The following is a 23,387-nucleotide window of genomic DNA, read 5'->3' on the forward strand; positions in this document are numbered from 1 at the left end:
GTGATTGGCCTTTAGACGTGGAGGGCTGAGCTGTCTGCACTAACGGCACTGTAGGAACTTGTTGAGGGAAGCGCGGCTGCTTCTTTTGGTATGGTTGGAAACGTCTAGGTTCCGTTCCCTTTTCCCTTACCTTTGGTGTCAAGTCTTGCCTTCTCCTAGCCATAAGACCCCAACGGTCCTTAAGGCTTTGGTTCAACCTCGTAGCCTCTGCTTGTACTTCTTTACATAGCCTCTGGAAGAGATCTGCGCCCCAGATGTTGAGAAGGAAAGTAACCTATTCGGTTCATGCCGAATGGTTGCCTCAAGCAATACATGCTTCCTGCAATTTGTTCTAGCAGTGGCAAACTCAAACATGTCTGACTGCACCGTTTGAGTCAGGGCTTTGGTCATAAGCTTAAAAATTGGTTCTGAACCATAAGCCATGGTTGCTACCTCGGACATAGCCATCAGGTTGATTGACCTGGCTAGTCTTGTTTTCGAGTCAAACTCCGCTTGAATAAGACTATCCGGGAGCCTGGGCATTCTTTTCACCAAACTGCTCCATAGCACATCAGGTTTGAGTTTGCCAACTGTGAAAGTGTTAGGCAGGTCCTCCATAATTCTCCAATTGACGGGAGCAACGGAGAAGTGGGGTCTGCTTCTTTCAGCTGAGGCATGGGTTCCCCTTTCTGAGCTGCTGAGATGGTCGACCTCGCTATCTTGGTAAGGAAAGGGAGCGGGGTACCTTCATCCATCGTGAAAATGGTAAAGGGACTCTTGAATGGTTGGATCTTGGTATTTGAACAGTCCATGTCATCTAGACATCTAAGCCATTCACGTTGGGCCTGGTTTCCCGAGAGTAGAGGACTGTCTCCTTTGGCACCCTGTCATCTCTAACCATAGCCGAAGAGGCGTGAGCCTAGCGTAGCCTATGAAGGGAGGCTGTAGGCCTTCCGGGTAGAACTCGAAGTCCTCTATTCTTCGAGTTCCAAACTCCGGTATGGAGATGAGACCATCTTGGAAGGGAGCATATGACGCTACTCTCCAAGGATTGTTCATGGAGAAAGCGGGCAGCGAGTCATACGGGGGAAGCTGAGATCCACTATGTTTAGAGGTTGAGGGAGAGCAAGGGGGGCTTCTCTTAGGCCGGCTATAATGGTATCCTGAGAAGTTATCCTGTCCGACAGGCGAGATATCATATGTTCCATACTCGTCCTTAAGGGAGCCTACCAAGTCGCCCCACCTGTTGTAACAGGCCAGGCATTGGCGTCCAGAGCCGGAGCTGCTGAGGAGGTGGAAGGGAGACTCTGAATAGGCACCAAAGGTAGTGGAACTGGTGATACTGCCGGGGTACGGGATTTCTCCTTAGGTTTACTCTTGGAGGACTTTGAGCCGGAGCTAGACCCTTTAGACCTGTCTGAGCCGGGATTACGAGCCGGAGACTTACGCGAAGAAGAAGACGAGGACGTCTTCTTCGAGGATGATGACGTCTTAGTCAAGGTCATATGTTTAGACTTGATCTTAGGCCTAACCGAAGCCTCTGGAGGAGTATATAACTCATCACCGGTAAAGCCTGGGAAGGATGGTGAAGTTGCAGGGGTAGAAGAAACAGTCGTTCCCAAGGGGGACCCTTGGGTACCTGCATTACTTACCTCGACCAACAGGTCGTCTATACCTACCATAGGTTCAACATTTATATCCAGGGTTGCGACATCCGTGGAGATATCCTGGTCTTGTTCAGTCAAGGAGGCCGCCAGCTGTTGTTGGATAAAGGCAATAGAGGGGTCCGCCTCTACCGGATCGACGTATCCAGTCGCCTTGCCTCCGGGGAAGATTAACAAAGCTAGACGCTTCTCCAGAATGTAGGGCTGACCCTTGGCGGCGTTCTTGCCAAAACCTCCGACCCAGGCCCGCAGGGTAGCCAATGCCGTATCTCTTACTGCCGGAGCCTGTAAGAGAGGATATATTTTAGATTTAAGAACCACTTAAAACTAAAACTTAGGATATAACTTAAACTAGATGCCTTAAGTTAAAGTAATGATGAAAACTTAAGAAGTAAAAGAGGCGGAGCGGCATGCGGAGATGGAATACTTACGCCTTCCAAAAGCTGGCTCACCAGATCGTAACATATGGTACACGTCTCATGGTACCAGACCTGGATGTCCCCGTGCGGAGTCGCGCATGGAGCATGGTACCGGCAACTTCGTGTCCACAGGGGTCCTGAAGTGTAGCGGAACATCCCGGATGCTCACAGTTGGTGGCCTGTAAGTGGGAAGACACATGAGTATCTTAAAGGGGGGAACACTTACAGACTAAGGACAAAAGAACTCCGTTACATGGCGGAGCTCGGAAAAAATTTGGGCATAACCCCTCCCTGCATGGCCTGAATAGGCTATAATCCCGGAGAGATCCGGTAAATACTAAGGGAGGGGTGGGGATGGTTTAAGAAACTTAAGATAAACTTAAAGATAACTTAAACCTACATGCAAGAAACCGGACTAGGTCCAGTGAAGCGGAGTGTAGTAACTCAGCAATACGGTACGGTTAGTAAAGACCTATTGTATGCTCCGGTCCAACTATGGTGGACTATACCCTTCCGCTGGATACCAGGACTCCGGTAGGGAGGAGCTCTAGTAAGGGGGGAAGGGCGAGATGACATACAGACTCGCGCTAACCCGGAGCGACAAGGAAGTAACGGAGGGGGGGAAGGCCAGAGCCCCCCACAACGTACCACCCGGCCGAGCCGAGAAGCGGAGAGGTCGGAACCAGTCAGGGACTGTCGGACTCCCAGGCCCCTCCGGTGGAGGGAAGGGGGGGGAGGCAGGCTCGGGCATGCTGGGCGAGCAAGGACAGACCGACCCACCCCCCCCGCCCGACTCTATGAGGGAGAGCGGGGAAGAGGGGGAGGGGACTGGCAGGCGCCTGGCTGACCCGTGGATCACGTAGTGACCACGAGGCGGGAACAAAACTAAGATACGTAACCAAGCCTAGGTCCAACCAACTGTATCAGAGAGAACTATCGGGAAGCTAACTGAACTGAAAAGCGGGTAGCATATAGGCCCATAGGGCGGGCCCAAACCAAACTGATTCAGAGAGAAGCTATCCGGGAAGCAACTGGAACTGAAAGCCTTTAGCAATAGGCCCCTAGGGCGGCAAACCAACTGACGAGAGAATCTATGGGAAGCGCCGAACTGATCAACGGTAGACAAGGCTCTATGAGCCAGGACCTAGGCTAAGCCAGACGCCAACTAACCTAACAATAACAAAACATAAAAATATAATATATAATAAAATGAAAGACAGAAGGTAAAATAGCAGGAGAAAAATCCAGGAGTGTGCGACTAGCCCGAAGGCAAGTCTACCACTCAAAGCTAGTCAGGGGCCGATACAAGGAACCTGAACTAGGGTCTGGATAGAAAAGCCTACATAAAGGTGAAATACATACACGTATAAACAACCTTGAGTAGACGTAAAAAGGCGGATAATCAAAATAGAGCGTAAATAATAAGGGATGTTCTAGGTATGGGAGACCAAGAACGAACCCAACATGCGGCAGGACCATGCTGCCATACTTCCAGCCCCCGAGAACGTATCTATACCTAAAAACGGCAAATACCGTCTCGGGACGAAAAGACTCGCTAACCGTAAATACTGAGTACTTAACTTAGCTGCTGCAATAGCTGCACGCTCCATTATCGAAAAATCCGAAGAAATGGCACAAAATACACAGAGAGAAAAATAGCAAACGTGTGCTCGTGAGTGCTAACTGAAAAGGATGGCCACTAGAGGCGCAGCAGTCGCAAGCGTGGATGGTGTAGTAGTAGTACGAGCTGCTCCCTCTGTGGGACGGATCCCCTCTGGAGGGTTTTGTAGTGGGAGATTTCTATTGGCATTTGGCTCGTGGTAGTGGTCTCTCGCCTAGTGTTCATACCGACACCCTCCTAGAGGGTGAGCGAGTCAGTTATACTGACCTTTTTTCTTTATTTTATTTATTCTCTGGTATGTGTTAGTACATTTACCCTAGAAATAATAGATTAAAGGATATTTCGCGCAAGCGACACGAGCTGAGCCCAGAAATTAAATTTTTCAGCATTTTATGCAAGAAATATCATGCTACAACCATTGGTCAAATAATGACAGAAAAGGCAGTACAGTACTGTCAATTTTGCTGCTTTACAAAGGTGGTAAAATAACAACTGTATTAAATATGGCAAATTGGTGTCACTTCTAAACAACAATCACCAATGCTGCAATGATATTGTTATTTCTTAAGAATACTTCCAGTGACTAGGAAGTTTAATATTAAAGTCTCATAAAAGAAAGTTATCACAATCATAAATTAACTTAGCAAGTCCACAGAGTCCTATTTCTGTGCTAAAGATAGTTCAATTTAAGATTAAGCTCTTCAATGAGATGAAAACAGGAGAATGTTAAAGTTGAAGAAATCTGACAGATCAGCAGGAAACCAAAGGGATAAGGGAAGAGCTGGGGCTGAAAGACTGCTAAAAAGTACCTTTAAAACTGAAAACTGTATAACTCATGGCTCACTGTAAACAATATCCCCTTAATGGTTGATAAATGAAAAGCAAAACACATGATACAGTAATGTCAAATACTAAGCTACAAAAAACTTATTACTGCAAAACTACAATCTATGACTAATCAAACTAAAATTGATGCATATTACAAATGACAATATACATTTAAACAACTCTACAGTAAACATGATGTATGAGGAGATAAGTGTGGAAAGGAAGAAAGCATCAAAGAATAAAAAAAACACGAAAAACATAAGAACCTAGATATCAATTATGAACTACAACAGTGAACAGAAAATTCTCGGGTAAATTAGAGTAAAAGATGAATTACGGTGAGAATTAATAAGAATATTAAAAAGAAACAATATAAGACTACAGTTTACATAATTAATAAAGCATATTGGAAAGGAATATATGAGAAGAGCAGAAAACACAAGATACTAATTATCTAACAAACAACTTTTACCAGTATTGAACATAGAGAGCAACATAGAAATTCTTGTGGAAGCATAAGGACTGGAACCTAGGACTTGGTTATGGTTTAAGGCCTTTGAAATCTCACAGCAGCTTAGCCTTAGACTGCTACCTTGCCCTAGGTCCTAGTCCTTATACGTAATATCATATAGTGAGTCTACGTTGGCCTTTCTTCTTTATCTGGAAACTTGATGTTTGTTATATAAACTGATCATGTTTCTCCATCTTCCCTTTATTTTTTATTTTCTATGTAGTCTTTCAATTTAAGATTTTCTACAAATCAGTCAATTTCTTATGGAATAAAAAGCACTGATATTATAACCTTATGAAAAGAATGTAGTTATAGTGAAAAAAAAAATTTGCCTATGCAGTTATAAAAGGCTTTAAACCTTTGGGAAGCACTTACTACAAGGGACTGCAAAGCTGCCAAATACAGGAGAGCCAAATTTCTTTCACTTGTATCCAAAGTCAGGCCTGATATCTGTTGTAAGGACATGTGTAAGGTTGGAATAAGAAATCTGAACTTCAAGGTGTAATTTAAAATATACTGTATGTATATAAGTTTTCTCAATATGATGCTCTGGCAAAAAGCACTACTTAATTTAAATGATTGCTCCTAATAAGAGATATGGATACATAATATAAACTTTCTGCATTTTATCATTATTTCAGTTTCTCCTAGTCAAGTTACAGACAACAAAATTCTTATCACAGAACTGTTCATGAATTACATATAAAAGTCCAGTTACAATGTACGTATAGTACAATATACTACATTTGCTCTGGCACTGTTAAAATCTCACCATGCCTGCCATAGATGGATCTGCAAGAGGAGATCTATTTCCATGGAAATCTGGGTAGACATGAATATTTTCTGCAAGATATGAAATATCAGCCAAAGATTGTTCTTTAGCTAATTCTTCCAATATTCCCTCAAGCCAATTGTAAATGTCTCTGAAAAAGTAGTAAAATCTGAGCTACACTTATACCTATACATACTAGAATAATATGAAACATTGATTTATATCATCCATCGTATGAATGGGGTTACAGCACACAAAAATTGCTGCATGAGAGGAGTTTGAAGTTTTGGAAACTTGCTGTAACTTCTTTAATCCTTTGAGTTAAAGGGGTGATACTGATGTAATAAAAAGCTTTGCAGTTACAACCCAATATACTATATTTCAAATTTTGCATTTTTGCATGAGAATAAGGGTAATTTCAAGTAATTCCAAAACTTCAGTCAACTTCTCCCATTCAAAATGATTGACATTATCAAAGTTGGTATGCACCGCACGTACTGAGTTTCTATGATCATAATAAGTTTGAATAATATGTACTTACACTTGTATACAACCTGTATACAAGCTGGAGTATCCCAGTCAGAAAGTGAGTGGTGAAACCATTTTCTCAATCACTTCCTGGCTGGAATGCAGGGTGTGGGTAAGCATACAGTATGTGTATATAGCACTTATGATATAGACACTCTGTACAAACTAACATTGATAATTCTAAAATAATTCTTAATGGGAGATGCCAGCTAAATTTTTTTTATCACTTGAAATTAATGTAACTTTGACTCAACTCCCTCCACCCTTCAATTTTCTCATAGAAAATTGTCATGAAATTGAAAATTATTTTAATAGTGATATTGTGCATCTCAATGTGTAACCTTAAGGACAATTTTATGGTTTTACCAATCTCTGTGAATCATGAATCATGTTCTAACAAACAACTTTGCAGTGTCTCAATTCTGTGAATAAATTTGGCAAATCATCATAAACTACTATATTATGGATCTTTTAATTCTGCTGAACAACTATTGGATACTAATATTATCAACTAATGTCAAAACATCTATTTTTCATTTGTTAATCACATAATGTCTAACCTAACAACAGCTTTATCTGTCTGAATTTCAAATTTCAAAAGCAGTGTTCTTCAGAAATACAATATCAATATCAAATCTGTTTCAAAGAAATTTGTATGGATGTAATGAATAGAACACCTAGAATTGGAAGACTTTTCCAAAAGAAAAGATGAAACTTAATACTAATTCAAAATTCTTCATACGGAAAGCTTGCCCTGTGAATTAAATGTCTTTTTTATCCACAAGTCTATGTTAATGCCTCAACCTCATAGAATTCTGATATTCAGAGACGTATGAGAAACAGAGCACACAAGATGACAAAGAAACATTCTATGTACCAGATTTATGAGAAGACATTTTATTTGCAGTGGGCTGTCTCTTCCCAAAGATTTAAAATGAATAGTGTGCTAGCCTAGGTCTTGGAATATTTATGGACTACCACAGAAAACAAATGAATTCATAGAAATTATGGGAAAATTTTGAGTCAAACAGCAGAGACAGTAGGTCAGAGTACACGGGGACAAGTCAGCATTTCTGAAAACAGTGACACGCAAGTGATAGAATAATTCTGATTATTTCCTGGTTGATCCAATTAATGGTTATCCTAACACATGCAGGCTGCAAATTGACACAGGGTCATACATTCCAGGGTTTACCGAGTTTGTTAAGAGATTAAAATTCTACTCTTATTACAAATTTCCATAACTTCCATGGGTAGTGACTAGCTGTCTTCAAAGCTTACATTCTATATGCTGAATTCACAGAGATGTTTAATACCTTAGGTCACAAATTCAACTAAACCTGTAAAACAAGTATATATTTGATTCTCGGTGCCTCTAAAGCATTTTATATTCACCTTTTTGTTTTTTAAGAAAACCTTATGTAGCAAATATTGGCCTAAATTAAGTACGTATCTTTAACTTTCATAGAAAAATAATGCATATTACATGCTTAGATAATCATCCCTACACAATAACTATTAATCAAATCTACAATCATGAAAACTTAACTGTTTCAGTGATATTAAAGAAATGAAGGATTAAGAACATGTCCTAGTGATTCATGAGCAATTCTGTTTATAAAACAAGTGTTGATCTAATCATAAGATTCAAAGATTTAAAGTTTCAGTACTCTTACCCATGTGTACACTTAGTAGATGCTGGGTGGTTCTGAATAATATGATCTATGAGAGATCCTGTGGCACTCTGGCCTCCTTCATTCAGCCAGCCTCCAGGCACCATGGCACTATAATAAGGACCCCACACACCCTCAACAAAAAGGGGTTGCTTACTTACACACATGTGGCAAGTTGAGGTTCCACATATGAGTCCTGTAAATGTTATTATGATTATAACTAGTGTAATATCTTTGTGATGGTCAGCGGTCCAGAAATGACTGCAAATACTGATTTAAAAAGTAAGAGTAATGAATCTTCTGGGGGAAAAGGTAGGAAGTCCACAAAAGGTCTCAGATTGTCACTTTCTGCCAGTAAAAAAAAATGGTTTTAATAATGTTTATGCCATATAAAATTGAAAGTCTCATTTATTTATGCTACTACAACTTGTGCAGCTGGGTCATTTACTAGGTAAAATAAATATTGAATTCTTTTCTCTCGTATCATGTCAATAAAGAATCCCTTTCAGTTAGAGCATTAAATAAACAGTTAAAATATATCAAATTCCAAATAATTTCAATGCTTCATGAATACACACTGCTAATTTTGCCTGTGGTATAATATAATATATTGCCAGAACAGTAAAATATTAACTGAGAACAGATTCATCAAAAGACATAAATATCCCTAACTGATGAGAGCTCCTCACAGATACCTTAGAAACACTGCTAACTTTGTGAGTTAAGTTGGCAAGAAAGAGTGGAGACTCACAAAAATAACTTGGACATTTTCAACATTTTCTGGGTTAAATATAATGCACAAGGTTTGTATTTTACATATATTATGCTATCAATTATATTTCATAAATGTTCTTGTCCAACTTCAGACTGATTAAGTTAATGATATAACCCAATGATTTCTAAGATTTCAGGGTATGGTCATAATTCCCAATCAACAAAACTTAGACAATATGTGATGTGTATTGTTCATATAAATATAATGGCGCTATGTCACATATCAGCCTGATAGCAGTCAAGTGAACAATGGGTAAGAAGAATGCACTAAGGCTACAATTTGCCTCCCCATTACAGACATTAACATCACAATGATACAGTATTTCTAACACGGGATAACAAAAGCTGAATGGCTTTTTCTAAATTAGCACAAAGAAAATGTAGCTGATAGGACAACTAGAAAATGTCCCGATCTTCTGAGCTCTGATCTTAGTATGAGCACAATTTTACCATCCTTAGAGATCAATTCTAAGGGCAGAGACTGTACTTTTACTATTCTCAGATATCAATTCTTGAAGAACCGTTTCTAGAAATTTACTGAGTCTAAATATTCTGTTGTGGAATCTACCAAGTCCTACATTTAAATACACAGTCATGAAAAGTGTCCGATCACCTGCTCTACAGACTTGTACTTTCTAAGGTATGTATTTCCTCTTGACCCTTCTGTAGCACAGAGAGGCATGCCCACCTTCCTAATGAAAGTTGAAATGATATATAAAACATAATCTTGCAAGACACATCCATGAACTAGTTCCTTACTCTGATGACAATCATAGGAAAGGATTGGACAAATGATAATTTATTGGAATGTAATCTTGTCAGGCAGCTTGTAAAATGTACTGCCATGGCTGGAAGAAGCAGGGTGTAAGAGAGGTCATCAAAAGATAAACATTTAAATGAAACCTAATTCAAAGCTTGAATATTTGTGAAGATCTAATTAACAGATAAATTATGCTTATTTATCCACTGATATTTCACAAAAAAAGTACAATACGTACATTCATAACTTTGGAACTAAGTATCAAGACTGTTATTATTCCTAGACAGTAAACCATCAAGAAAATATTGCAGAACTTCAATACACTACATACTCATTCATAGCAAATCCATAACTTACAGTCGTCATTTGTCAAGAAATGTTCCTCAGACAATTCTTCAGAAGAAAAATGAACCTCAGTCTTGTTAGGTGACTGGTGTGCCTAAACAGTAAGGACTGGTGGATCTTCAGCTGCCAACCCAACTTCTTCATTTGTTTATCACAGTACAGACATATGGTCCCAAGACTTCTTTTTGTGTTTTCATGGGTTGTCTTTTCAATGAATTTATTTCATTATCATCTCCAGTTTATGTTACGTATGATTGTCTTTTAAATTAATTTATTTCATTATCACCTCCATTTTATGTTACACATGATAGTAATTCTAATTTACAACAATACACAGCATTTGCATTCTCAAGATTCATGGGCTCGGCTATTCATGGGTTTTGCTATGGAACATATCTACCCATTATTCACGGAAAAATGATATTGTTATGATACAATAAAGTTTTATACATACTTACCTGGCAGATATATACAATTTATACCCACCCTACCTCCCCTCAGGAGACAGGCGGTATAGAAAAAATATGATAGAACATGGGAATGGTTCCTAGTCCTGCCACCCTGCGGCAGGTAAGTAGATCACCTGACCTACTGGTAGCGTGTGCGCGAAATTCGAATTTCTGTCGGACGACAGAATCAAATAGCTAAGTATATATCTGCCAGGTAAGTATGTATAAAACTTTATTGTATCATAATAATATCATTTTTATACATTCAACTTACCTGTCAGATATATACTTAGCTGATTCACACCATTGGAGGTGGGACAGAGACAGCTAAATATAGAATCAAACAGGAATCACAACAATCGTTGTAGGTAATAAATAAATAAAACCTTGGTTCCTACCTGTTTAGACTGAAGACTTCATGAATACAATCCAGGAGTCTAGTCAGTCTCAAGAGCCTCAGCGAGATATTGATCTATGGCTAAGAGTTCTTGTTGGTTCTGCCAAAGGTCTTATCCGCTTACTTGGCAGATCCTGGAAGGACTATGTCAATGGGTGCTTATCCACTTACTTGACAAGAACCTATACAAGGAGTACAACACCGATCCCGATCACCTCAACCTATCCATGTTAGTTCTAAGATTGCAAGAAGTTATCCCCTAACTCCTTGCAAACAACCACAAACTCGAATCACAAACATTCGTACACTTAAAGTACAAAAATTGAAAATAAATTAAAAAAAAAATTTTTGTACAATCTAGCCAGTAAGATGTCTCTTGATTCCCCACTGACCCAAGCCAGGAAGCCCGTGCGCCACCAAGCATACTAATCAGCAGAAAAACAACAACTCGTCTCACAAGGTAGATCTATGTACCATCAAAAATTAGAACAACAAATACAAATTTTTCTAAGGATCGTTATGTGTTCCCAGCCCCAGCACTGTATCGGCTGATACAAAAGGACCCAGAGAGAAACACTTTTCATATGTCACTTTAACGTCCTTAAGGTAGTGCGATGCGAACACTGAATTACACCTCCAGTAAGTCGCATCCACAATGTCTTTTAAAGACATGTTCTTCTGAAAAGCTAATGAAGTGGCCACCGCTCTAACCTCATGAGCCTTCACTCGGAGAGTCCTGAAAGAGTCTTCAGTGCAGTTATTATGAGCATCCGTAATAATGCTCCTAACAAAAAATGCTAATGCATTTTTTGACATGGGTCTACTAGGATCCCGAACTGCGCACCACAGGCTTTGTTTACATCCCCTGAGTTCATTCTTCTTCTTCAAATAGAACTTCAGGGCTCTAACCGGACATAATGATCTTTCTAATTCCTCTCCTACGAGATTTGAAAGTCCTTTAACTTCAAAACTCTTTGGCCAGGGTTTTTGAAGGAAGGGGTTCTCGTTCTTGGCCAGAAACAGAGTCTGGAAAGAACAAATTGCCGCATCACTCTTAAATCCTACTCGAGAATCTAGAGCGTGTATTTCACCGATTCTTTTCGCAGTCGCTAAAGACAACAAGAAAATACATTTTCTCGTTAGATCTCTAAATGACGCGTTGTGAGGAGGTTCAAATCTATTTGATGATAGAAATTTCAAAACCACATCTAAGTTCCAGTTCGGAGTACGAGGAGAAATGGTTTTTAAGAGTTTCAAAAGATCTAATAAGGTCGTGGAGATCTTTATCTTCTGCTATCTTCAAACCTCTGTTTCGAAACACAGCAGAGAGCATACTCCGATAACCTTTAATGGTAGAAACTGATAATTTAGATTCTTCCCTAAGGAAAATCAAGAAATCAGCAATGTTGGTCACAGAGGTATCGGTAGGAGGACAGTTTTATTCTTCTTACACCATCTTCTAAAAACATCCCATTTTGATTGGTAGACCCGAAAAGTTTGAAGATCTCGGGCCCTAGCAATTGCTTTTGAAGCTTTGCTTGAAAAGCCTCTCCGCTCTGACAAGTCTTTCGATAGTCGAAAGGCAGTCAGAGCGAGAGCGGGGAGGTTTTGATGGTACCTCTCGAAATGGGGTTGTTTGAGAAGATCTCTCCTGTGTGGAAGAGATCTTGGGAAGTCCACCGTCCATTCCTGTACCTCTGTGAACCAATCTTGAGACGGCCAAAAGGGAGCGATGAGTGTTAGTCTCGTCCCTTTTGACGCCGCAAATTTTCTTAAAACCACTCCTAACATTTTGAAGGGTGGAAAGGCGTAGGCATCTAGGCCTGACTAGTCCAGCAGCATGGCATCCACCGCTATCGCTCTCGGGTCTTCCACTAAGGAGCAAAAGTTCTCTATCCTTCTGGATAGGTAGGTGGCAAATAGGTCTATAGGCAGACTGCCCCACAGGACCACAGAGCTTGACACACCTGAATGTGAAGGCGTCCACTCTGTGGGAGAACTTGGTTTAACCTGCTTAGCCTGTCTGCTCTGATGTTTTTTCTCTCCTTTCACGAATCTTGTGAGGAAATCAAATTTCTTTTCTTTTGTCCAATATAACAGCTCTTTTGTTATCTGGAACAGAGAAAAAGAGTGAGTTCCCCCTTGTTTCTTGATATAGGCCAACGCTGTGGTGTTGTCCGAGTTGACCTGTACCACTTGACCTAAAACTTCTGTCTCGAAGGCTTTTAGGGCTAGGAGAACAGCATAAAGTTCTTTGGAGTTTATATGCCAGTCTTGTTGATCCTTCCTCCATTGGCCTGATACTTCTTTTTGTCCCTAGAGGTCGCTCCCCATCCCCTTCTCTGAAAGCGTCTGAGAACAAGATTAGGTTTGGGTTCCGAACCTCTTAGAGCACAAAGCCCTCGTTCTTTCCAAGGGAAAAATCCACCACTTCAGATGATTCTTTACTTCCAGAGGGATTCTGAAAATGTCTGAAAGTTGCCCGTTCTTACCAACTCCAAATTCTTCTTAGGAAGAACTGAAGAGGGCGTAGGTGGAGTCTTCCTAGAGAAATGAACTGTTCTAGTGAGGAAAGGGTTCCCAGAAGACTTAACCATTCCCTCACCGAACTCCGTTCTCTCTCTAGGAAGCTTGAGACTTTCTGTAATCCCCGAGCAATCCTTTCCTGGATGGAAACCCGAAAAAAAACCCGAGAATCCATCGAATCCCCAAATAGACTAAGTTCTGACTGGGGATCATCTGAGTTTCTCGAGGTTCACGAGTAATCCTAACGTCCTTGTCAGGTTCAAAGTAGTCTGTAGGTCCTCCAAACATAGTTTTTCTCCCGACTTGGCCCGGATTAGCCAATCGTCGAGATACATTTTGAGATGTTGATCCCTTCTAAATGAAGCCATTTGGCCACGTTCCTCATCAGATACGTAAATACCTGAGGAGCGGTTGATAGGCCGAAGCACAGGGCCCTGAACTGGAAGATTTGTCCTTGTACAACAAATCTTAGGTATTTTCTTGACGATGGGTGAATCGGAACATGAAAGTAAGCATCCTGAAGGTCCAGGGAGACCATCCAATCTCCCTGACGTAGGATGACAGAACCGAAGCTGAAGTCTCCATGGAGAACTTCTTTTTCTCCACGTACCGGTTCAGGATACTTACATCCAGAACGGGTCTCCATCCCCCCGAAACCTTTGGAACCAAGAAAAGGCGGTTGTAAAACCCCGGGGAGAATGGATCCTGCACTAGCTCTATTGCATTCTTGTCCCTCATCGACACCACCGTTTGAAGGAGAGTCTCTCTTAGTCCAGGGTCCTTGTAACTCGTCAACAAATCCTTCAGAGATGTTGCTAAAGGAGGTCTGTCTACGAAGGGAATGATGTAACCCTTCTGTAGGACAGACAGAGTCCAGGATCTGCTTCTCTTAAAGACCAGGCCTCCACAAAGTTTTGAAGTCTGGCCCCTACCTGTGCTTGGAGGACATGGCTGCTACTTGCTCTTTTTAAAAGAGCGGAAGGAAGACCTCCCTCGCTTGTCGAAGGGCTTTCTCTTCGAAGTTGATCGAGTCGAGGGGGCTCCACGAAAGGGCACCACCTCCTTCTGATCCGGAACTGCAGGTCTAATCTTCTTTGTAGATTGCACTAGAAGGTCCTGCGTAGCCTTTTCTGACAGGGATCTCGAAATATCCTTCACTAACGATGAAGGAAACAGATGTTCTGACAGAGGTGCGAAAAGTAGAGCGGACCTCTGAGAAGGAGAAACTCCTTTCGTCAGAAAGGAACTGTAAAGAGATCTTTTCTTTAAAACTCCAGATCCAAACAGTGCCGCTAACTCACCAGAACCATCTTGCACAGCCTTATCCATACAAGATAGGACACTGTGCAAAGTTTCTGGATCAAGAAAATCTGGCTCACTCGTCTTCTTAGCCAGCACCCCAAGGGACCAATCCAAGAAGTTAAACACCTCTAAGACGTGGAAAATTCCCTTAAGGTGCTGATCTAATTCCGACATACTCCAGGACGCCTTTGCCGAATTGAGAGACTGTCTTCTCACTGACTCTACAAGGCTCGAGAAATCTGAATCTGCAGACGAGGGGAGCATCAAGCCCATAGCCTCTTCCGTCTTATACCAAATACCTCTCTTTCCTGTCAGCTTGGAGGGAGGAGAGCAATAAAACAGTTCTAAGTTGTTTCCTTCTTGATAAAAGCCAAGAATCCAAAGACTGGAGGGCTTTTTCTCATTGAAATCGCAGGCTTCATCTTTAAGAAAGCCGAGGATTTCGGGGTTTTTGTGCTCGAAAACAGCAATCTTGGAGAAGGAGGAGCCGCAGGACTAAGAGAGTCCCCAAACTCCTTGAGAAGTAACGAGGCTAAAACTTTATAATTGGAAAGTCCCTCGTTGGTCGAAACTACTTCTTCAGAAACCTCTTCAAGGTCAAGGTTAGAAGGGGATCGCTCTTTCCTGATCGATTCTCTATCAAGAGAAGTCGCTCTAAGAGAAATGCTTCTAGTAGGGGAAGGACTACGTACAATAACGTCCCCACAACTAGTAGAAGCCTCGCGCCTGACTGGATCATGCCTAGTCAGCGCCTCGCGCTTGGTAGGCTGCTCGCGCCTGGCTGGCGCTTTAAACCTTGGCGGCGTCACACGTCTGGTTGGCGTCTCGCGCCTGTCAGGATCCTCGCGCCTTGATGACGCCTCGCGCCTGGGAGGCGTCACGCTTCTGGCTGGCGTCTCGCGCCTTGCAGCGTCCTCGCGCTTGCCTGGCGCCTCTCTCCTGGGAGGTCGTCGACGTCACTGGCCTTGACGTCACGCTGCCTCGCAGCGTTCCTCGCGCGCGTTGCCTGGCGCCTCTCTCCTGGGAGGCGTCACGCTTCTGGTTGACGTCTCGCGCCTCGCAGCGTCCTCGCGCTTGCCTGGCGCCTCGCTCCTGGGAGGCGTCACGCTTCTGGCTGACGTCATGCGCCTGGCTGGAATCTCGCGCCTTCTTGGCGCCTCGATCCAAACTGGCGTCACGTGTCTGGTTGACGTCTCGCGCTTGGAATGCTCAACGCGCCTGACTGGCGACTCGCGTCTAGAAAACCCTTCGCGCCTGGGAAGCGCTTCGTGTCTGGCTGGCGCTTCAAGCTTGGCTGACGCTTCGCGTTTAGAAAACTCGACGCTCTTGTCTGGCGTCTCGTGCCTGGAAGGCTCTACGCGTTTGGTTGGCGCCTCGTGCCTGGCTGGCGCTTCATGACAAACAGGAGATACTCGCCTGTCTGGCGCCTTGCGCTTGACAGGAGAACGGATCTTGCTCGGTCTATGAAAGGCTGATGAATCCGATTCCAAGTCCAAGGATGACAAATCTTGATGGCGAGTCTGAACCCTCGACAGCCTAGACTTCTTAATAGGCAGGAAAGCATCTTTCCTTCTAGGAGGGTCTCTTGACAGAACTCCCACCAGAGAAGTGATGGAATCCTGCATGGTGCGAAGGATTCTGTTAGTTTCTTCATTACCGTCTACCCTAGGAGTAGAAGATCGGTCTTTAACCGATTCCCACAAGTCTGTGTGGAAAGGAATAACCTTCTTTGCTTGTTTAATTACTGAATGGTCCTCCTCTTGAAAACGCTCAGGACTCGAAGTAATCCTGGGTTCATCCCAACGTCTTTTCAGGGGGCGAGAAAGATCCGCCGATCTCCAACCTCTTTTAGGAGAAGAATTCTCTGAAGAGGAGAAACACTCACGCAGAACGCTTTTTCTGTAGCATTCTCTGGCATTCTGTGGCAATACAGAAAATGCCGAAGGGACGTCTGACTGTTGGGGATCCTCCACAACCTCCTTACGGCTTTCGACATTCCTTCTCCTCTGGGCTTGGGAGCTTGAAAGAGGTCTAGGCCTAGGGCATCGTTGTGGAGACAATCAGACGCCCCCCTCCACAGCACTGGGGACACTTATATCACTATCCACAGCACTATAATCACACTGCTTACCTTCAATGGCCGCCATTTTGGTTTCCATTTTCCGAAGAGCGGCTTTAAGATTCGCAATCTCAGATGCCGAATCTGTGGGATCTAATAAAGGAGCAGTACTACATTAGATGGGCAGTAAAAGGAGAAGAGGGTATAATATTACTGATAACCCCGCTAGATACAGAACTAGGCAAAGGTTTGGAAGAAGACCTCCTCACCCTGTCTCTTTCCAACTTCTTCAAGTATGAAGCTAGAGATTTCCATTCTTCCGCACTCAAATCTCCTTGCATTCAGCACAAGTATTATTCAAAAGAAAAGAACATTCATACATCCTGCATTTCTTGCAAATAGTATGAGGATCAAGCGATGCCTTCGACATCCTAACTTTACACCCCACATTCACACACATTCTCACCACACTTCCAGAATCAGACATCATGTTGAACAATACAAATCAAATTCCAAAAAACGGTCCACAATCGCGTATGCCAGTACAATCAATGCAAATACGTCACTGAGAAGTCCAAACGAAGATCAATTGCGATGCAAAATATGAATCCAGCCAGAGATACCCACAACGATGTTGCCAGTATGGCCGACAGAAAAAATATGATAGAACATGGGAATGGTTCCTAGTCCTGCCACCCAGCGGCAGGTAAGTAGATCACCTGACCTACCGGTAGCGTGTGCGCGAAATTCGAATTTCTGTCGGACGACGGAGTCAAATAGCTAAGTATATATCTGACAGGGTAGTTGAATGTATTAAAATTCGCCTTATTTCCACGGTTTATTTTTTAACTGAAAAATAAAAAATTTCAACTTAAAAAAATGTATTTTTATATCAATTTCATGATGAAATGTACTACTTGTATTAAAACTATTAAAATATTCAGGTATAAGCATTTTAGAGGGTTTTTCTTGTTTGAACTATCAAAACAGGCAGTTCTAAGTGTAGAGGGGTTTAAAGTATTTGCAAATTTTAGCTATTCATCGGGGAGGGGGAGAGGGAGAGGGAGGGGATCTGGAACACATTCCTCACTTTCACTGTAGGTGTACATGCATATAAAATTTTGATGGCAGTTGTTAATAAGAGCCACACGGCTACAAGTGTAATATTGTTTAAAAGAAAATACTCTCTGTATATTTGTTAGTAGAGAAACTCACTACCTAAGGTGCCAAAATCATGCTGTTAGAACCTCTACAGATACTCCAGAAAAGATACCTTCCATGTCAAAAGTACATTCTAGCCTAGAAGCTCCTTTCTTTTAAAAAAAGATCATTCTCTACATTGTCTGTTCCTTTTATAAGAAACAAGGGGTATGGGGGAGCGAGACTTCAAGTGAAGTACAGTGGAACCTCGGCTTTTGTACGCCCTTCTTTTTTTAGACTTTTTCTGACAAAATTTTGTTGTGGGTTTCGTGTTTCCTCAGATTTCAAACACTTGGAAACGCTCCTTCCGGGGCCCGCAGTGTGACTAGGTCCTTACTGAGCGCCTAAACAAAGCATCCCGTGTTCTCACGTGACCCATTCTGCGTTTGCGTTCATTGTTTTTTGTGCCTTTTTGTGCTTTTTTATTCGAGTGCAAGTGCTCAATAAGCCATCATGGGGCCAAAGAAAGTTCCAAGTGCCAGGCCCTTCAGTAAAAATGGTGAGAAACACTACAGAATTTAAGAAGGAACTTGTAGCAGTGTTGGAGGGTGTTGCATGCTGATCACAGTAAGAAAATGCCTACAATTGCCTGCTGCTAGTGAATTTATGGCTAGCAGAGGCTGGCTTGAAAAATTCAGAAAGAGAATGGGCATACATAATGTGCCTACTTCAGTGATTAAGGAGGGACATGTTTGCAAAGTGGAGTGATGTAAAAGACTTTGTGGAGAATTATCATCCCAACAAATGTAATCTGTGTCTCCAACATCTTTAATGACAATGCCTTGTTCCACTTTAGGCAAAATTTAAAGAGACGCCAGAAATAAACGTCTTTGGACAATTATATTGTGCGACAGCAGTCCGGTGACTCTCAAGCTGGTCCTAGTACCAGTAAAAACTGAAGAGGGGAAGTAACCCCAGATAGTGCCAGTAAAAAACTAAGAGGAGAAGTAACTGCAGGTCCTTGATACCTGAAATCCTTCTTGAGGGGGACTTCTCTTCCGATCAATAACCTCTCCTCCTCCTTCCCTCCGTCTTCCATATGCAAAGAAGTCTTCCAAAAAGGTAAGAGTGATATTTGATGTTCATTATTAGTTTCATTATTCATTTATATTTATTTCTCACTGTTTTCTTGTATATGAAACTGTTCCCTTATAAATAAAATGTATTTAAAAAAATATTTTTGGGGACTGGAAAGCATTAATTGTATTTACATTATTTCTTATGGGAATTATTGTTTCAGTTTTCTTATGTTTCGAACTTTGTGGGAGGTTCTGGAATGGATTATATACAAAAATCGAGGTTCCACTGTAATGAATTTGTGCTAAGAAATCGATTTTCAAGAAAATTGTTGTTTTAACAAACCCATTACAGTAAGTACTTTATATTAGTCTGAGAAGCTATTTCTATAGGATGGCCTCTCCCCAACAACCCTTAACTAATAATACAGAGTTTGGCAACAAACCTCTGGAGTGCAAGGTCATGAGAACCAGAAGCTATGCAATTAAAAAGGAGTTGTGAGATGAACAATAACCTTGATAGTACAGACATGATTTGTACTCATCCATAAACCAAGGTTAAACAAGCTGTGTCTTGGATTCAATTACCCACTTCACACAGTACAGAAGTGCATAAATGAGTTTTTACTGCATGAGAAAGTGTATATAGTTCTAAGAGGAAGATGAGTATGAATCTGATAAGCAAAAAATACAATAACACTGTTACTATTTGGCCAGCAGTCATCACTGTCTTAACGGAGTATATGTCTAGGGGTTTGTTTGTGAAGTCTCTAAGAGGAAGATGAACAAGAGTCAAGGGCAGGTTGCAAGACACTTAAAAGGGCAACTGAAGAGAAGAGACTTCAAACTTGGTCTATGGTTGGGCAGAAAAAAGGACAGAAGAGAAATTCAATAAAATTCTCAAAACATCAGAGGGAGCAAAGAAAATGTTCAGGATAACAAAGTAGTTGAGTAAAGATGGAAAAGATATAAAAAAGACAAAGTACACAAGAGATGAATTAAAACTAATACAAGAGCTTCTGGAACAATAGTCTGTATTTTGAAAATCTTCTGAAAAAAAGAAAATGAACATGAACTGTAGGATACTGGCATTATGTAATGGAGGGCCTGATAGAGACCACAGCATATGAAGGATTTTTGAGGAGCTTCAGGAAGATGAAAAGATGAAAGACTCTGAGAATCATCCAGAATAAAAAGTGACAGAGGTTTTAAAAAAGAAGTAGAAGCTAGTCATTCATGATCTTACTAGAGTAGTATATCCAAAGGATGATATATAACCCGAAGAGTGGAAAAAGAGGTGGTGAATGTTATACAAAGGGAAAAGGGATGCACTAACATTGAAATTAAAGAGGAAAAAGACAACTTGTGCATACTATAAAACACTGAAAAAGATGCTGGAAGAAAAGCTGGAGAAAATTGTTAAAATCAATAACTGATTGTTAGACTTCACATCTTTCTGAGACAACTACAGGAAAAGTACCATGCAAGGAAAAGGATTAACCACCTTTTGACTGTCCCCTTTGATTTTTCAGTATCTGGTATAATGAAACTTTAGTGCTGAGGAGAAAACAACAAAATGCTAACAAATGAAGAAATTAATTAGTGATGTTACTTAGAAAAAGGATTTAGGCAAACAAAAAAAAAAAAGGAAAAAAAAGAAAAAGTAACACTGGCAATTCTATATATAAAGATAGTCCTCCTACTTACCAAGCCTTCCATGAAGGTCATTCGCATCCTTTGCTCCTGCAGCTACCAGTGCTAACCCCCCAGCATGAGCATCGATCAAGGATGTTGCAACAGCAGTTTCAGATGTTAATCCCAACTCAGAAGCAGCTTCTGCGGACATCATTCCACACCGGTTACCAGGTGGCAAAATCAAAGATCCTTTGGGGAGAGAAAGTAACAAAAGCTTTAACATAAGATCTGGTTTTACTGTTATATGTTCAAGCTATGACTATCAATATACACACAGAGAATGTATGAACAAACAGATTGACTAGTGTAACATCTTTAAATATGAGCCAGATGCATTTTTCTAGAGAGTAGAATAAACTATAATTTAAAAAAATGAATTTACTAATCTACCCTAAAATCTACAAATGTACTTTAATCTGAAATTATTTTTTTAATGAGCTGCCTTTAACTAATGCAGTATCAGCGGGTTAAAACTTGAGTAAGACTATCTAAATGCCTAAGATTCACTATAAACAAAATAAAATAATTGTTAGTTTTCTAGTACTGGCTAACCTATTAATTTGTAATACATACAGGGTGGGGTAAAACACTGTGCAGTACACAACAATGTGTAACAATGTTATGTATGACTGGGGAGACCAAGTGTCAATATGCTATGATCTTCGGTAATCATATTACATACACTACACACAAACACTACACACCAAAAATGTGATGTACAGTACAATATTATAGTATGTATATGATTGGAGATATGTACTGGGTGTTGATATGCCACAATCTTAGAAGTAATCACATCAAATACATTGTGACTGCCATGCTAGATTCAAGTAAATAGCTGAGGGTTGTAAATAAATGTTTGTATACTTGTATGAAGATTTTTGCCCCACTTTGTAAACTTCTACACATTACATGAAAATTAACACTAACCAATTTTTTCCCAGTTATTCAAGGCCAAATCCTCCAATCCAACAGCCTTAAAAAAGTTACCATCCCATCCTTGAGTTTCTCCATCATAAATGTATGTCCATTTGCACACGACTGAACAAAGTGACCTGAAATAGAGAATTTTTTTATAAAGAAAATGACAATTTGTCGAAAATTGCATTTTTCCTAACTATACAAACCTGAGGTCCTTTAACAATAGGAAGGTAACTAGCGGCAGCTGGGACGGTTGTAAGCTTCGAACAAGGGAGAACGGTAGTTAACTGCTTGTCCGATCGTGGCGCGCGCCGCGCGCTCCGGGCGGTGAAGAATCACTTTTGCTTTAGGCCCATGCAAAAGTTGCAGGGGGAGGGGTTGGTATGAGGTGGGACTATATGTAAAGGACCTCAGGTTTGTATAGTTAGGAAAAATGCAATTTTCGACAAATTGTCATTTGTTCCGATACGTAATACAAACCCTCGGTCCTTTAACAATAGGAAGACTCACTTCTTGGTGGGTGGAATCTGAGTCTTTTTGTGAACAGACTGGTGTTCGTCCAACCTTGAATGCCTCCCTGGTCGTAAGAGCAAGGAGGGATCCAAACCTCTGTCCGATTGATCGGGGTGTGCACCGTAGGATCAATGGTCAGACCTCTGAGCCAAGTACTAAGAGAGAGGCAAGCGTATCTCGTACCAGCAAGTAAGAACTTGCTCCATTACAAGAGCCAACATAAAGTTATGGGTTTGTCTCAAGTAGGCATCCACTCCTTCCCCCTTGTTGAGGGGGAGTGGAGGATATTTGCTTCTATCCCTAACTAAAGGGATAGATGGGGCTCGGTCGAGTAGCTTACCTGCATCGAAATTCCTTTCCAGCATGGTGACGACCGTGACCCTCTGCCCACAGGTAGAGAGAGAGAAAGATGGAGAAGAGAAGCCAGTCGCACTCTCATTCAACCATTCATTCCTACAGTCACACCAGGAATCGATGCTGTTCTGCCTGCTCGGGTGCTGGGTAGCTTACACAACGTGTTGAGCAGCCACCACAGGTCCCAAGGAAAAAGTATCCAAGGACTTGTGGGCAATATCGAAGTAGAAGGACGTGAAGGTAGTCTGGTTGGCCCAGACACCTGCCTTCAGGACCTGCGCCACGGAGAAGTTCTTACGGAACGCCAAAGAGGGTCCAATACCTCTGACTTCGTGGGCTCTCGGTCGGAGGGTACGGATGTCGTCACTACCATCAGCCTCGTACGCCCTCCTGATCACCTCACGCAGCCAGAAAGAAAGTGTGTTCTTGGATACTTCTTTCTTGGTAACCCCAGTGCTAACGAAGAGGCGTCGACACTCAGGCCTGAGGTGTCGAGTTTTCTTCAGATAGCGCCGTAGCGCCCTCACAGGACAAAGCAGCATCTCATCCGTATCGTTGTCGGTGAAATCCATTAGGGAGGGGATCGTGAAAGACTCGATTTCGTCCCGAATTTCGTAGCTAAGACTCAGAATCCACCTTACTTCCCCGTGTCCATCACGGAGAAGGTGAGGCAGGACCTAGCCTGGTGGCTCGACGACAGGAACCTCTTAAGAGGGGTGCCTCTACGCACTCCCCCCCCGGAGATGCTGCTGTTCTCAGACGCATCGACCGAGGGATGGGGCGCACACCTGGAGGAGTTGCTGCTGCAGGTGTGTGGGACCATCACGACAAGCACCTTCACATCAATGTCCTAGAAACTCAAGGCGGCGTTTTACGCTTTCTCCCAAAGGTTCCAAGACCGCTTGGTGGGGCACTCGGTGGTGTTGATGTGCGACAACACCACAGTAGTGGCATACGTCAACAAGCAGGGGGGCCTAGTGTCTCTCCCGCTACACCAGTTGACTGTGCAGGTGCACGAGTGGGCCACGGCTCACTCAATAGAGCTGTCAGCACGCTACATTCCAGGCAAGAGGAATGTAGT

General features: G+C 41.9%; 1 protein-coding gene across 1 annotated transcript in view; it reads right to left on the reverse strand.

Moving 5' to 3' along the window:
- Positions 1–21,575, reverse strand: part of LOC135218367 (FGGY carbohydrate kinase domain-containing protein-like) — a 42,925-nt gene extending 21,350 nt beyond the window's left edge. The window contains exons 1-5 of the mRNA XM_064254624.1: positions 21,449–21,575; positions 20,531–20,707; positions 7,999–8,191; positions 5,795–5,945; positions 5,398–5,472 (exon numbers count right to left, since the gene is read on the reverse strand). Of these exons, the coding sequence (XP_064110694.1) occupies positions 5,398–5,472; positions 5,795–5,945; positions 7,999–8,191; positions 20,531–20,672 (561 nt within the window). The 5' untranslated portion in view covers positions 20,673–20,707; positions 21,449–21,575. The remainder of the gene's footprint in view (positions 1–5,397; positions 5,473–5,794; positions 5,946–7,998; positions 8,192–20,530; positions 20,708–21,448) is intronic.
- Positions 21,576–23,387: the final 1,812 nt, after the last annotated feature.

Source organism: Macrobrachium nipponense, chromosome 9 (assembly GCF_015104395.2).
Source record: "Macrobrachium nipponense isolate FS-2020 chromosome 9, ASM1510439v2, whole genome shotgun sequence".
Classification (NCBI taxonomy): domain Eukaryota; kingdom Metazoa; phylum Arthropoda; class Malacostraca; order Decapoda; family Palaemonidae; genus Macrobrachium; species Macrobrachium nipponense.